Source organism: Oreochromis niloticus, linkage group LG6, assembly GCF_001858045.2.
Source record: "Oreochromis niloticus isolate F11D_XX linkage group LG6, O_niloticus_UMD_NMBU, whole genome shotgun sequence".
Classification (NCBI taxonomy): Eukaryota; Metazoa; Chordata; class Actinopteri; order Cichliformes; family Cichlidae; genus Oreochromis; species Oreochromis niloticus.
Window position 1 is genome coordinate 9,421,016 of NC_031971.2, and position 14,532 is coordinate 9,435,547.

Here is a 14,532-nt window from a genome sequence, read left to right on the forward strand (position 1 = left end):
ACAGGTTAACCAGGGATGTTGGACTGTAGGAGAAAGCTGAAGTAGCATGTCTCTCTATTTCATCAATTACTGTTGTAACCATTGCATTATGGCACCAAAGCAAAAGGAGAAACCACAACAATGAGCTGAAAGATGGCAAATTGCTCCAACCGGTTTCTTCTCTCAGAGCAGCACCTTTCAAATAACAGTGTCCTTTTTCCAGCCTTTCATACTGTGTAAAACCCTGATACAGGGAACTTTGATTTTTGAGAGACACCGTTTAAATTTAGCTAATATAAATTAGACAAAATAGAAAGAAAAATTAAAAAACTTTAAGTGACGTGCATGACTGGTAATTTTTGCTGACCGCATTTTGCCATCAGATAATGAATTAGGATGTCAAACAGAGATTTTCACATGTACAGTGTTTTAACTGAGAACAAATGCCTACCAGAAAGAGCTATTTACAGTAATAACGACTGCATGTGTACACTGTGCATGTGTACACAGGCTTTTACAAAGGCTGTTATTGGCTTTTGACTGAGAAGCATAATGTTGAGATCAGAACAGTCTTTGTTCTTTAAGGCGTGTTCAGGACACAAGCTTTCTCCACTATCTATTTAGTCAGTTTTTCTCTCACATCTTATCTCATGCACACACACTTTGACACTAACCTGCCTTCGTTCAGCGTTCACCTGTCGGGTGTCTCTCGTTACTGACATTCATGAGTCAATAAAGGCATCAGCTAGTGATGCTGGCATTCCAGTGATGGACATAATTGTGTAGTAAAATGCTTTGAACAGTTCAAACATTAAATATGGGGTTATTAAAGCTTCAAACACTAGATGGCAGTGCAGTTGTTAATGTGTGGGAGTTGCATAGAAACAAAAAACGAACTGATTTACCATCCAGGCTAAAATGGTTTTCTAAGTGCTCAAGATGCCACGAAGGTTATTGACTAACCAATGACTTTCACATACTCGTTACTCGGAAGGATTTTTTACATTTAGAAACAACATCTGCTTTAAGCCAGCACAGTGATTCACAAGAATTGTAACTACACCTGAATCAGCAGATTAGTGGCTCAGATTGACAAAAGAGATCGGAGCAGTTGCATGCTTCGGTAAATCAAATAGTGTATGCTGAGGGTGTGTGTGCTGAGGTAGTGTGTTCACAGAGACTAAAGTGTTTGCATTAATGGTTGACAGCAGTCATGTGATTTGGTTACACTCAGATTATTAGTGTGAAAACAGCAAAATACTCAACTACAAGAAAGAAAGATTGGGAGAGTGAGAAAATGATGATTTGTTCAAGAAATCGAGTGTAATACAGAGACCTTGTGCGCATGAGAGAAAAAGACAGAAACACAGTGGTGCACAGACGGATGTGTGTGTGTGTGTGTGTGTGTGTGTGTGTGTGTGTGTGTGAGTGCATCACATATTGACTCCATATCTATTTTCACGCAGCCCGAGATGGATCCTTTGAAACGCTGCTCGTGTAACACACCACCGCCAGCCATGAATTGCAGAAGCATTTTTCAAGGGTGTATTTATCTTCAAGGTCAGGCCAGCTGCTGGAGTCTGTTCTGCGCATTTGAGCGTATGTGTGTCCGGGTGAATTTGCGGATTGCGAATGCTTATACATGTCAGTGGAGGAGTGTCCCTATGTGTGTGTGCGCTTGTAAAAGAGGGTACTGTAACAGTGTTTGTATATAGTTTATTGCATGCTGGCCTTGGAATATAACTTTGAAACACAAGCACGCTGTAAAAAAGTGTTGATGAAATCTAATAAGCCATTAAGTTGACAGGTACCAGTGCACACGTATACACACAGAGAAACAGAAGAAGGGGGACTGACAGAAAGTCTCAACACCCAGATTGTGTTTGACATGTCGACAGCTGGTTGCCACGGTAACATCATTAGGAAAGCAGAAAGAGGAAGAGGTGAAGCTGGGCAGTAACCTAAATGCTGAGTCTTTGTTTTGTGTGATGAAAACTCTGAGCCAAAATCTAAAATCTACCTCTGGAATGCCACACAGCATGATGGTGGCACGCTATAAACCTCAGATGGTTGTGTTGGGAAAATCCCAGTGCACCGGCAATTTCTCAAATACTCAGAAAACAACCACAAAAAGTTTCAAATCACTCTAATCACCTTTCTTCCCCATTCTGATGTTCCGTTTGACCTTCAGCAGGTAATCTCCACCATGTCTCATTGCTGTCATGTGATTGGATGATTAGGCGTTTCAATTTATAAGCACTAGAATAGGTGTAAATATTGGATATCCACACACCACCACCAGCAACACTAAAGCCACCTTCCTAACATTCTGCAGATCTCCATCACGCTGTCAGAACAGACCTGTCGGTGCATGGACACAAGACCTCTGGTGGCACCAGTATGTAGACCAGTACAGCCTCAGCGGAGCAGGTTTATGTATTCTGGCAAACGCTGCAGTTGCTCATATTGTATGTGGGGACTTCAGTCAAGATGACATCATAGGCTCACGTTTGTTTTGTGTTTTTGAGGCAGCTCTGAGCAGGTTCTGCGACATTGCAGGGGTCATTGTCTGCTCGAGGAGGCTGCTGCTGTTGGTGAGTGCCGGTGCCACAGGGGGTGCAAATGGTCTGCAGAAGGTGGAAAAGAAAGCGACGGGATTTCTTTAAGTTTCATTAAGATGTTTTACCTCTCATCCAAGAGCCTTCTTCAGATCTAAAACCAAAAGGTGGAGAGTCCCAGAGTCCCAACCTAGACGGGGTTGTCCCTAACCGACTAGTTCCTTAGATTAACATGACCTGGATGACCACAGACACAGGCTCTGCAGTAATGTTAGGTGGGTGGTGTGAACGTAATGTCTGCATGAATGCCAGGATCAAAGTTTTCTCAGTGGTGCACTGCATGATAACAGGATGATCAATGTTTTTCACTTCAGATCAAATTTAATGGCCACTTGTTAACACTTGTTTTGAATAACCTAAAATGACAGCATATTTGTAATTATTGTATTTAACTAATGTCAGATTAGTAAGACACCGTTTTCAGCAACAATAAGCATTAAAAAAGGAGATGTGAGGATTAGGTTTAGCTCTTTTTTAGAGTTCCAGTGTTGTAATTATAGACACAAAGCTAGTCACCCACCGTCCCTAAACATAGCACGTAATAAGCAATGAGCATGACTAACTGGAATCTTTCAGATAATGGAAAAATTTGGTGTCTCATTATTTAACAGGTTGGCTGAGTAACAGGCTAACCTCCCAAGAACTTGGTGCATTCCTTTAAAAACTCACCATCTCCCACACACTCCCACACACGCCGGCCCTAATATTAGAACTAAATATACCACAAAAACCAGTGCCTGTGGTGCACATTTGGAAAACTGCGGGCCTTCCTTCTCCCACTCTACTGTGCATTTTGGCCTGCGCTGAACTGACAAGGTTTCGAGCATCGCTGCAGTCAAGCGCAAACAAGTGGACACTAAGATCTGCAAACCTCACAGGTCAAAAATGAGTCAGTTTCCATGTCAAGTTTTATATATTTGAGACAGAGTCTAAGAAATCTGCTTGAGCTTGAAGCAGTTTACATCACATTAAAAGCAGTTTCATTTAATCCATGTTATCGACCTGATGGACACAGCGGGTGAAGCAGATAAGCTGTGATACCGTTACATATAACCTAAGAGTTGCTATTCACTAGGTGAGCCCACGTCATCATTTTAGGTTTGATGGAGTTTTAGTGGGCGGTGAAGGTGAATGCTTGGACATGAAATGAGCTGCAGTTTGGGGAAGGCCTCGAAGGGGACTGGCGGGGGCTCCCGGGCCTGGCAGATCCCCATGAACTAAATAGAAGTGAAGAAGTTTAAGAACTGAAAAGGGGAGGGAGGGTGAACAGCTTGCAGAACTGGGGGAAACTATGTAGATGAGAACCGGAAGGAGCGTGTTTGGAGGCGTGGTCCTACTCCTGAAATTTCAATACTTAATCTCCAATTAAACACAAAACAGTGATGTGATGCCCCACGTTGACATGGAGGAACACTAACATTAACTAAACATTAGAGTTTTGCTCCTCTTGAGCAAATGTATTACAGTCCAATATTAACCAACTCCTGGCAAAATCAATTGTTCAGTATGTTCATTGGTTAGTCACTTCTTTTGCCTGCAATATTCTTGTGAAAGCAGTGCAGCAGTTCACTGAAGCTACTGCTGCTGCTTAATGAAGGTGATGAGAGAGAAGAAACAGATTCAGTGGTGCTCTGTTCTGCTGGGAGGAACTGCAGAGTCAGGTATTTGTTATCTGTAGGTTTGTTACTTGTGATTCTTACATGGATGAAATTATCTGATCCATTAATACAGAGTTACTCGGCACAGCAGCTTTAATTATGTTGGGGTTTCATTTGTGAACCCAGGGAGTAAATGAACAGATATCACTCCCAAACACATCAGTTCTTCCAGCAGTTGTGTTAAAAGACATGTTTTCACACTCGTGTCTACAAGTGAGTAAGATGCTATGTCTTCTTGAGCGATCGAGGCCTTTGAGTCCCGACTGCACAAGCGAAACGTCCAATATTCTCCAGCTCCACCCCTGATCAGTAAGCACACTGGGTTCCCCTGTGTTTATTTTTAGGGTCAATATCTGCTAATCTTTGGTTAAGTAGACAAGGGATGCCCCACTGATATCAATACCACTCATACACACTTATTCACATAGACAGCTGTGGCTTGTAGCTGCCCCTGCCATGATTTCATATGCCACCTGTTGCTGAACAGCAAGTTGGTGATTAAAAACAAATTTAATTCCTCTTGCTGCCTCTATCTGTCTGTCACTGTCTTTCTCACATTCTCTCTATTTTCAGTTTGATGTGTGTACATCATTTATCTAGCTCTGAATCTTTGTTGTATCTAGCAGTCACCCTGTTTTTTTTCCATTGCCTATTTTCACTTCAGTGTTAAGCTGTCTTTGGCCAATTAAACAGTTTATAATCACGAGTGTCTCTACAGCCTACACTGTATTTATGTAACTCTCTCTGGCAGTAATCACACTCCATTATAACCCCAATTTGTGCCTTCAAACACTTGGTTTTCATTTATTGCACTTTCATTTCATTTGGGGATAATCTAAAATCCCAAACACAATAAAGAAGCCATCAGTTAGTGTACATATAACACATAATTACACATGGACATCACAATTTAAAAGAAAAAAAAACTGCTTTGGTGCATATTTGGGATCATTGGCCTGTTGAAACACCCAATTGGGTCCATGTTTCAACCGTCTAACTGCTGATTTGGGGGGAAGTTGAAAAATTTGGAGATACTTCTCCTTCATCATTAGTCCATCCACGTTATGCAATGTACTGGCAGCAAAACAGTCCTAGAGCATGACGCTACTACCAGCATGCTCGACAGCTAGTACAGTGTTATTAGGTTTGAAAGCCTCAGCTTTACTCCTCCAAACATATCTTTTGTCATCATGGCAAAATAGCTCAGTCTCTCTTTCAACCTTTCTCTAGAAGGCATTTGGCTTGTCTGTGTGGTCAACCTCAAATTTCAGTTGAGCGTGAAACTGTCAATTTTGGAGCGGGTGCTTTTTTGTTGGTGGGCACCCTCTGAGTCTATGCTGATGTGAAACTTACTTTAATGTCAACAGTAATGCTGGTGTGGCAGCAGTTTCTAGTGCATGACAGACCTGAGCCTTAGTGGTTAAAGAGTTGTTCCTGAATCTGAATAACTTGCACTTAAAGTACAATTGTTTGAACTGATGATCCAGGAATCTGGAGTTGTAAAGAAACGGTTCCAAGAGACTTCGCCAACATGTGAAAATCTACAGTTCTCCTTCTTAGATCTTAGATCCTTGGACTTTCCCATTGTTCTGAGTATTGGTCGATCCAATGAGTGCTCTCAAACAAATCATTTTTATGCTGACAAAGAGAAAGTACCAGTTGTAGTCAATCATCATCACTAATGAGAAGTTAATAAGCCTTTGTCTTGTCCAGTTTAAAGACATCGTAGAATCTTTTGACCCTGTGTATCACAGAAAACCCAAAATTCTAAATTCAAACATGTGCACCCAGTTCATGTTTTTTTAAGTCATTACAGAGTCAACATTCATGCCCATACTGTGTGTAAATTTCTGACCACAACTGTAAATAAAACTGAATTGAACTGAACTGATTAAACTTTTCTTCAGTAAGTAGTAAACACTGTGAAGCCATATTTCTATCAATTCTGCCATAAGGATGTTTTGGTTGACACTGTCAAAAACCTTTGACAAGTCTAATAATAAACCAAGACTGTAGAGATCTCATGAACAAGCTGCAAATTCCTCTTTGTGTGTCTCAGTGTTTTTCTCTATCCTCCCTTCCTGACCGTTCTCCACCCCCACCAACTACAAATCCTTCCAGCATGTTGTCCTCACCAACTCACTCCCCCCTTTCCCATTTTTCTACAATGCTGGAAAGTGCTGACGAGGGGGTAACTCAATAGAGAGGTGAAATCTAAGAGTGTCTCAGGACAGAACAGAGGGTCAGCGCAGGACATGAAGGAACAGAGTCGCATTTTATTTTCCGTTTTTATGCTTGGTAGTCTTTTAAATTTAAAATGTTTACATTTTTTTGTTGCTATTTTAGCTCTTTAATTAGTAAAGGGGTTTTTTTTAACAATACTATAAGTCACAGTTCCAGGCACAGTTGAATATATCATAACATTACTACATTTTGTGTCTGAATTTTACACTGGAAACCATGGCAGACATTACTATTACTAACAGCCAACAGTAAAATCTAACCACGGAGGTGTTTGATTATTAAAACCTGTAATTAGCAAGTCATTATTAAGGCTTAAAATGTGCTGTAATTTCCAGCTTTCTCTTCCACACAAAATTTGCAGAGAATGAATATTTGATGTTGAAAGCCTAATACCTTGGCAGTGTGGTATAATCAACCATGAACTCCCAGAGATGAAATCTCATTTAATGCTCATAATGAAAATCTCTGCAGTAAAAAAAAAAACACCTTCATATCTTTAACTGGCTGCCGTTTTATTACAACTAAAGTATCTTACTGACTTTTCTTTTCTTTCATAGATGCACTACTACAAATAAATGTCTCTGTTGGCCTTGACTAACTGGGTGCAGGATGGCCTACTAAATCACTCAGCAAAAGATAAGTGAACAAAAGGGAGAAAAAAGGAGAACAAAAAAGGCACAAAGTTAACAACTTATACAGATGGAGACTGATAAGCACAGAAGTAGGGTGTAGGAAGATATGGACAGAGAAAGGAGATATAAAAAAATAGGAAGATGTTAAGACGAAAGGACAGATAGGGAAAGAAAAAGTTGAGGGGGAAAGTTTCTCTTGGATAAAAGATGGAAAGAACAGACTTCTTCAGCATAACTTTGCCTTGGGGGAGTTAGAAATCCTAGCAAATCAAAAAAAATTTAATGCATTTATTTGGCACAATTCATACAGTGGAATTCATTTGAATGCATTCATAAAATGCAAGAATAAGTTATGAATCCAATATAAAGCTTAGGAAGGTGTTGGGACACCTCGTGCTGCCAGAACAGCCATAGTGTTCCTTGGTGTTGATTCTCCAAGTCTCTGGAGAAGTTACTGGAGGGACGAAACGTGATTCTTTCAAAACTTGTTCCCTCATTTGGTATTTGATGACGGTGCTTTAAAATATCTCCTATAGTTACGATTTCGGTTCCACCGAGTGCAGAGGGTAAAGCATGTGATGCACACTTTTTTAATATTCGTCCAAACATTCAGTGAGCACTTACACCCTGTGGATGAATGTAACAGGACCTTTTACGTTTTTAAATCATTCAAAAGCAATTTGATGTAAGCGGCTTATTTTGGATTCATAGGCCAAAGATAATCTATAACGACGTCAGAGCACAGTAAAAGTGGTCTGTGAGAAAACTACACTCTCAGATCATTGCACTGGCTATAAAAAGCTAGCCATTTCCTACTTTGACCAATCAGTGGTCATTTCAAGTCAGATCAGATAAACAATATAAACATAAAAAGACTTTATATGGCCACAGTGATCTTCGCTAAGTCCTGTGTGTTTTTCTTGCTTGTTTTTTCTTCACAGGATCATTATATTAAGTAGCTTTTAGTTATAAAAATTGAATTTTAGCGTCTGCTCTTAAATCACTCTGAATTACATTAGACAGTGAGTACTGCCATATGTTTATTTACTGCAAAGCACTGTATAACAAAGGTATCTTGTACACTTAACTTATACTGTGCTATTTAAAAATCTTGAGCCACCCATGTATCCTTTATATTTTCCTTCCAAAGAGCCAGACTCAGTGTTGTATCTACAGATAACAGAGAACTTAGCAAAAGACAATTAGAGAAAGTGTATCTTAAGGCAGCGGTCCCCAACCTTTTTTGCGTCACGGACTGTTTTATGTCTGACAATATTTTCACAGACCGGCCTTTAAGGTGTCACGGATAAATACAACAAAATAAAACCTGACCAGTACCAAAAAAAGAAGATTTATTCATAACACACAGGAAAAGACCCAGATAAACCGAGTTAACGATAAAAACCATGAAAAATAACGATAAAAACCGATAAAAACCCTGAAAACTATAAATGTCACGCCCGAGCCTCAACTCTCGCGGCCTGGTACCAAACGACTCACGGACCGGTCCAGGGGTTAGGGACTGCTGTCTTAAGGCCCTTTGTTATTGGTAGCATGTTCCAAAAGTATATAATTTGCTCTCAAATTATGCTCTCTTCTGTTTTTTTCTGAATATACCAAAAAGCCAAGAATTGGACAAGTGATGGACAAAGAAGACGTGGCAGTCCTAAAAAATAATCTACAGCAGATAAACACCATCTGAAAGCCATGTCCTTAAGAAAAAGGTAAAAATCCAATCCAAAAATCTGGCTTTTAAGCAGATCCATCTGCTGTTCACTGAAACTTAGTCAAAAATTGTCTCAATCAAAGGGTCCAGAAGTCGTTCTCAAGAAAGGGAACAGGAAGAAAAGGTATGCCAAACTGAAAATCAGTGCCAGCAGGTCTGATGGACCACTGCATCTGAATTTGACATTTCTGGTTCGAATCTTTATTAATATGTATATGAAGATGTGAGGTAAGGAGTGAGGTACAACAGAGACCATCTGCAGCCATCTGTAAAACACGGTGGAGGCTCTGTCATGGTTTTGGGTTGAGCGTTCGACATCTTGTCAAAACTGTCTGTAATGATGAACACAGAAAATATCAGAGTTTGATCCCCCATAAAATACTGTCTGATTGGTTGTAGCATCATTTATTTGCCTTACATACTGTATTCCCAAGTATGTTTCCTTAATTTTCAATAAACAGCTGCACCTACTCCTCATCTTCCTAACAAAATCTAAAGAAATTAGACTTCACACAGTACTACATGTGCAACTCCTTGATGGCATTTTCTAAAAGTAGTTGTAACTACAGCCTCTCATAACATGGCCAACCCACTGCTATTAGTTATACTGAGTGTGAGAGACAGGACCAAATGTATTGACAGACGCACAAATCAAGACAGAAGATGTGGGTAAGGTCCAACGAAGACAGATAAAGTGGTATTATTACCAGTGCTGTGTGTGATATGGTAGTGCTGCACAGAAAACGATCACACTCTACGGCCAACAGTGCTTGCGTCATATCTTGACACCCCCCCTCCCTCCTCCCTTCTGAAAATAGAGTATAATGAGAGGTGGGGATGTTGGGTGTATGGGGTAAGTGTGTATGTGTTTGGAGGCAGCTATAAAAGTCATATTGTGTCGTCCCCCCCTTCATCTTGCTCATCTTACCTCCATCTCCTGCCCTTCTGTCTTCTCTCTGCTCCAATTCCTCTCCATCACCTTTTGCTTTGCCTTATTTCTCAGCTGCAATCATCCACCCCTTTATTCAGGTAAGACAGAAAATAAATAAACACACACACAAACATTTACAGGTGCAAGAGGCCACACAGAGGACACTGGAAGCTGAAGATTTAACTGCAATTTTTTTCTGGGGATTATCTGTGACATGCAGAGAGACTTCAGCTAAGTGAAATAGTTGTAAATTACCAAGATATGAGTGACACATGGGGATAAACCGTTAGTAGCTGCAGGATGTACATCAGGGGTGTGTTTGTGTAAGCCTGAGGGTGAACGCTCCGCTAGAAACTCGACTAAGAAAATCAATCAGGAGCATCATTGATTCAGGATTTCCGAGGCCTATGAAACACAACTTGATAAAGTTAAAAGGTCCAGTCGATAAAACACTGGGGGGGGGGTCATGAATATTCTTCATAGAGTATTAGAGTGCCAAAGAAGAATAACAAGCTATGTAAATATATCATTTTGAAATCAATTCACAAATTGTTAAATATAAGGATGTTTGGTGGTTTCAGTTTGGTTTTCTCTCCTCTGCAGTAGCTTGTTTTAAATAAAAGGTAATGTTAGCAGCAGGTGTTGGTCTCGTGGGTGTTTCCTTGCTCAGGTTTCACCCAGAACAGGTGTCAGTGGCACAGCAGCTGTGTACTTAAGTAACTTTAAGTACAGTAGCTAATGTCTGCTGTAGATGATTTTAGGTGTTGTTGGTATTTTTAATAGACCGCTTTTGAAAAGAGGACTTAAATAAGACACTCTTCACTGAACAAAACACTTTTCTGTGCCATGACTCAGAATTACCACCACTTCGATCTTTAACTGGCAGAGATTTATATGTGCTTTAGGGTATTATGCTGATCTGCTTTTCAAATCATTAACACCACTATAAAAAATAAAAAAGTTAAGTTGCTGGTTAGAACTGTATCTACTTTTCTAAAGAAACACGACTTATTTATAGCACACTCGCAGGCAAGAGTGGCTTTCAATCCTCAGTGAAGGTCTGTTATGTTATGATACTAAAATATAACCCCACATATCCATCACAGCATGCACATCCTTCACTGCAAGTTAAATAAAGTCACCGAGTGTCATTCATAATATGTGAGCAGAAACGTTCTCACTCTGCGCACTGAAATAAGTGGGCACGCACAATTACCCACCCCATAAGGAAACCCAGTTACCTCGGGCTCTGCCGTGTATGTGTACTTTTTTGTATCATCACTTCAGCCTATCAGAATGTTATCCAACATGTTATACAACTATTATAACTACAGCTAAAATCCTTCATGTTATTTTGAGCATTTTTGTTCTTGTTCTTTTAGAAACATATACATAATATCTTAAATGAAATTAATATGTTTACCACAACTACTATAACTATTATTATTGATGAAAAATGTGTGTTTAAACTTTAAAAGATAGCCAGGCCTTCTTCATTTGTCTCTTTGTGTCGGATTTGAGTGTGAAACAGTTCATACATGTGGTTTAAACACAGGTTTATGTGACTGAGGCCCAGTTTGTCTGCATTACAAGTGACATTACATTTGATGGCACAGTCATGGAAGAAGAAAGCGCACATGCACGTGAACACTGTTGCAAAGTTCATGAACCGTGACACAAAACCTGTGAATTTTGGGCTGAAAGAATGTCAGTTATGTCATCTGAATGTTTAGTTTTGTGTTTTACAAAATACAAAACACAAAATCTGACAAGATCCAGAACAACAACTGGAACCACAAGACTGCTGATATAGGTAATAAAAACAACTGTAGCACGTTCCCAAAAGCAAAAGATGTTAACACTGAGATGGCTTCATTTCATCAACGCTTTCTATTCACATCATCTTATTGACAGAAAAAAATCTGCACATCTCAAGACATTTCACAAACCACAAACAGATGCTCACTAATTGGTTTTTGCTGCCAAAAATCAGACACATAACAGGTGTGGTGACAGTTGAGAAGCTGATTGGACAGAAAGCAAGAGGATGACAATGAATTTCTGTTTTTACTTTTATCATTCTGTCCTTTGGACAGGAAGGCCTGGGATTTTGCAGGGGTCAGGATAGTGCAATCTGCACGGGGACTACTGACATGACCACAGTGGGGCTTTGCAAGTCTCTCAGCACACGTATCCTGACTGTGAGACACATACTCTTACATACTCAGGAGCTCGCATCTCTTAAAGACACAAAACCCATTCATCAAACATCTATCTTGACAACTCAGCACTTGATCCCAGAGCTCTGAAATGAGACAAGTCTGGGATCAGCTCAGGTGTGACACCTACAGGCTAAAGCGATGTACTGCAACTAAGAGGACACTGATCACAAAATAGAACTGAGCAAGCGGATGAGACATGAACCACAACAGGTTACACATTTGTACTGAGCACATGCAGCTCTACAGCACACTTTGTGTTATTCAGCTATAAAGTGGTTTGTATTTCACAATGACTGGATAGGTTTCTTAGGTTTAATAAAGTTATTTTACAAACTAATGGAATTTTCTTTATATGTTAAAGCAAGGAATCAAAATCATCTCACATTGTGGGCCACATACTGGATCTTAACTGGGTCAGACCAGTGAAACTCCCCTTTTAGTCAGTATAAAGAATTTTAGCTACATATGAATAAGTGCAATTTCATGATAAGCTGCTGGGCTTAAAATGTAAGAATTAAATGTTTAAAACTATAGACTGTCATGTAATTATAAGACAGAGATTGGAGTCACTGGCAGGCCACTTCTGGTCCCTGGGCCTTATGTTTGACACCCCTGGATTAAAGTGTGGAAAACATCTGCATCAACTGAGGATAACTAGTTGCAATGTGACTCTGTGATACATGACAGAGAACAGAAGATATTTAAATTAATAACATACAATTAATGCCTTATCCTGAATTAAAAAAGACTCTTTTCACATCATAAGTTCCATCAGAGTTTATTATGCAATGACTACTTTAACTGTAAAATATACCATTTATGCTCCTGATGTCAAAGCACTGTTTGACAAACTCAGTTTTGCTGTACGCTGTTTCACACGTTCTATTTGTCAAAATTGTAAAATTGTAGTCAAAGAGAAAAACTGCAGGAAACTCTCCTCAGAAGTGCTTAAATCTCTCTGACAGAGTGATCCTTTTAAGATAACGGAGAATCCAGAGCAATTCTGAGTGCTTATTTCAGTGTACAAAGCTTGTCTCTCTCCATGGGCGTTTGCCAGACTGTATTTATGTCTCTGTCTTAAATTCTAACGTATGTCCTTCAATTAACCTCTCGTTGTGCCAAGTTCCACAGAGGCCATCTCTCGAATGCCTTAAAGATATTCCTCTCAGGCCTGTCAGGGTTGAAATTCTCCCTGGGTTTGTTGGCATGGATCATCTTCTCTTAATTTACTGTTCTGTAAAATGCAACTTCTGTCCAACTAAAAATACCTTTCCAAACACATGTGCACATAACGAGTTCAGATTTTACTTTCAGCTTTCGTATCACATCAGCTCAGCTGCATAGTTGCTGCTGTCTACACTCACCTCTTTGAAATGCAATACCAAACTTTGCGCCTTTCATGTCCTCTCTGTCTCTCTCTAGGAAACAAAATGGTTATGACAGATCTGCTAAAACCTGAGGAGATCAAGAAAGCTCTTGATGCCTTCGCAGGTCAGTAACTGTTGTAGAGGCTCTGTGTTATTCTCAGCAGACACAGCGCTGCAAAGTACCAAAAGTTAGCATTAGATTTTTTGCTGACCCATAAAAATCTATTTAAAAAAACTATCTATGCACATGGAGTTGATGTAATAAAATCTTTTATCTTTGCCTTGTCTTTTGTAGCAGAAACATTTGACCCTAAAAAGTTCTTTGAAATGGTGGGAATGAAGGCCATGTCGGCTGAAAACGTCAAGAAGGTCTTTCAGGTTCTGGATGTGGATGGTAGTGGATTTATAGAAGAAGAAGAGCTAAAGTAAGAAACTCAAACAGATGCAAAAACACGCTAAAAGCAGACATGATGAAAGATACAGCTCCGCTATATAACGCTGATGTCACATGTTCCTTAAAGCTGCCCTACAGTGATCCACTTTCTGCATCAACCTGCACTTTTCTCAGGTTTGTACTGAAGGGCTTTTCCAAGGATGGCAGAGATCTGACTGACGCTGAGACTAAAGCATTTCTCACAGCTGCAGACAAAGATGGAGATGGCAAGATCGGCATTGATGGTAAGAGAAAGGTGTCAAAGTGTATTCGGTTTATTCTTCAAAAAGGTACAAAGAGGCGATGAGAGTAGGATGAGGACGGGGTGGGAGGAGAGTTAGCAAGTAGGCTAAAAGAAGTTTTCTGCACTTCCACAAATTCTGTATGTTGTGTGGGATTCTTCAGATTTCACCAAAATGTCTCTAATACTTGCTTTTTATTGTTTACATCTATTGAAAAACTGAATATGATACCGAAACAAATTTGCAAGTTTGCAAGAAAAGACACACTGAGAAAAAATGTAATGCCACCTGTGCAAGCTAACGCCAACTTTTAAATATCTAATTTGTTTACTGGAATAAAAATGTCATAAACTAAATCTGCCAATTAGTTTGGGTTTTTTGTAACATAATCATACAAACACAATATCTGAAATGTTAGCTATGGTAACACCATTCAGCGACTTCAAGGTATGACGGGTGGAATAAATGCTTGTGCTGGTG

The 14,532-nt window shown here is 39.7% G+C and overlaps 1 protein-coding gene across 2 annotated transcripts in view; it reads left to right on the forward strand.

Moving 5' to 3' along the window:
• Positions 1-14,532, forward strand: part of pvalb7 (parvalbumin 7) — a 43,877-nt gene that overhangs the window by 28,287 nt on the left and 1,058 nt on the right. The window contains exons 1-4 of one of the 2 annotated variants that reach the window (XM_005464874.4): positions 9,743-9,886; positions 13,433-13,501; positions 13,673-13,802; positions 13,946-14,055. In XM_005464874.4, the coding sequence (XP_005464931.2) occupies positions 13,441-13,501; positions 13,673-13,802; positions 13,946-14,055 (301 nt within the window). In that variant the 5' untranslated portion in view covers positions 9,743-9,886; positions 13,433-13,440. Of the gene's footprint in view, positions 1-9,742; positions 9,887-13,432; positions 13,502-13,672; positions 13,803-13,945; positions 14,056-14,532 lie in introns of those variants that run through there. The other variant, XM_003459353.3, reaches the window with a different exon arrangement.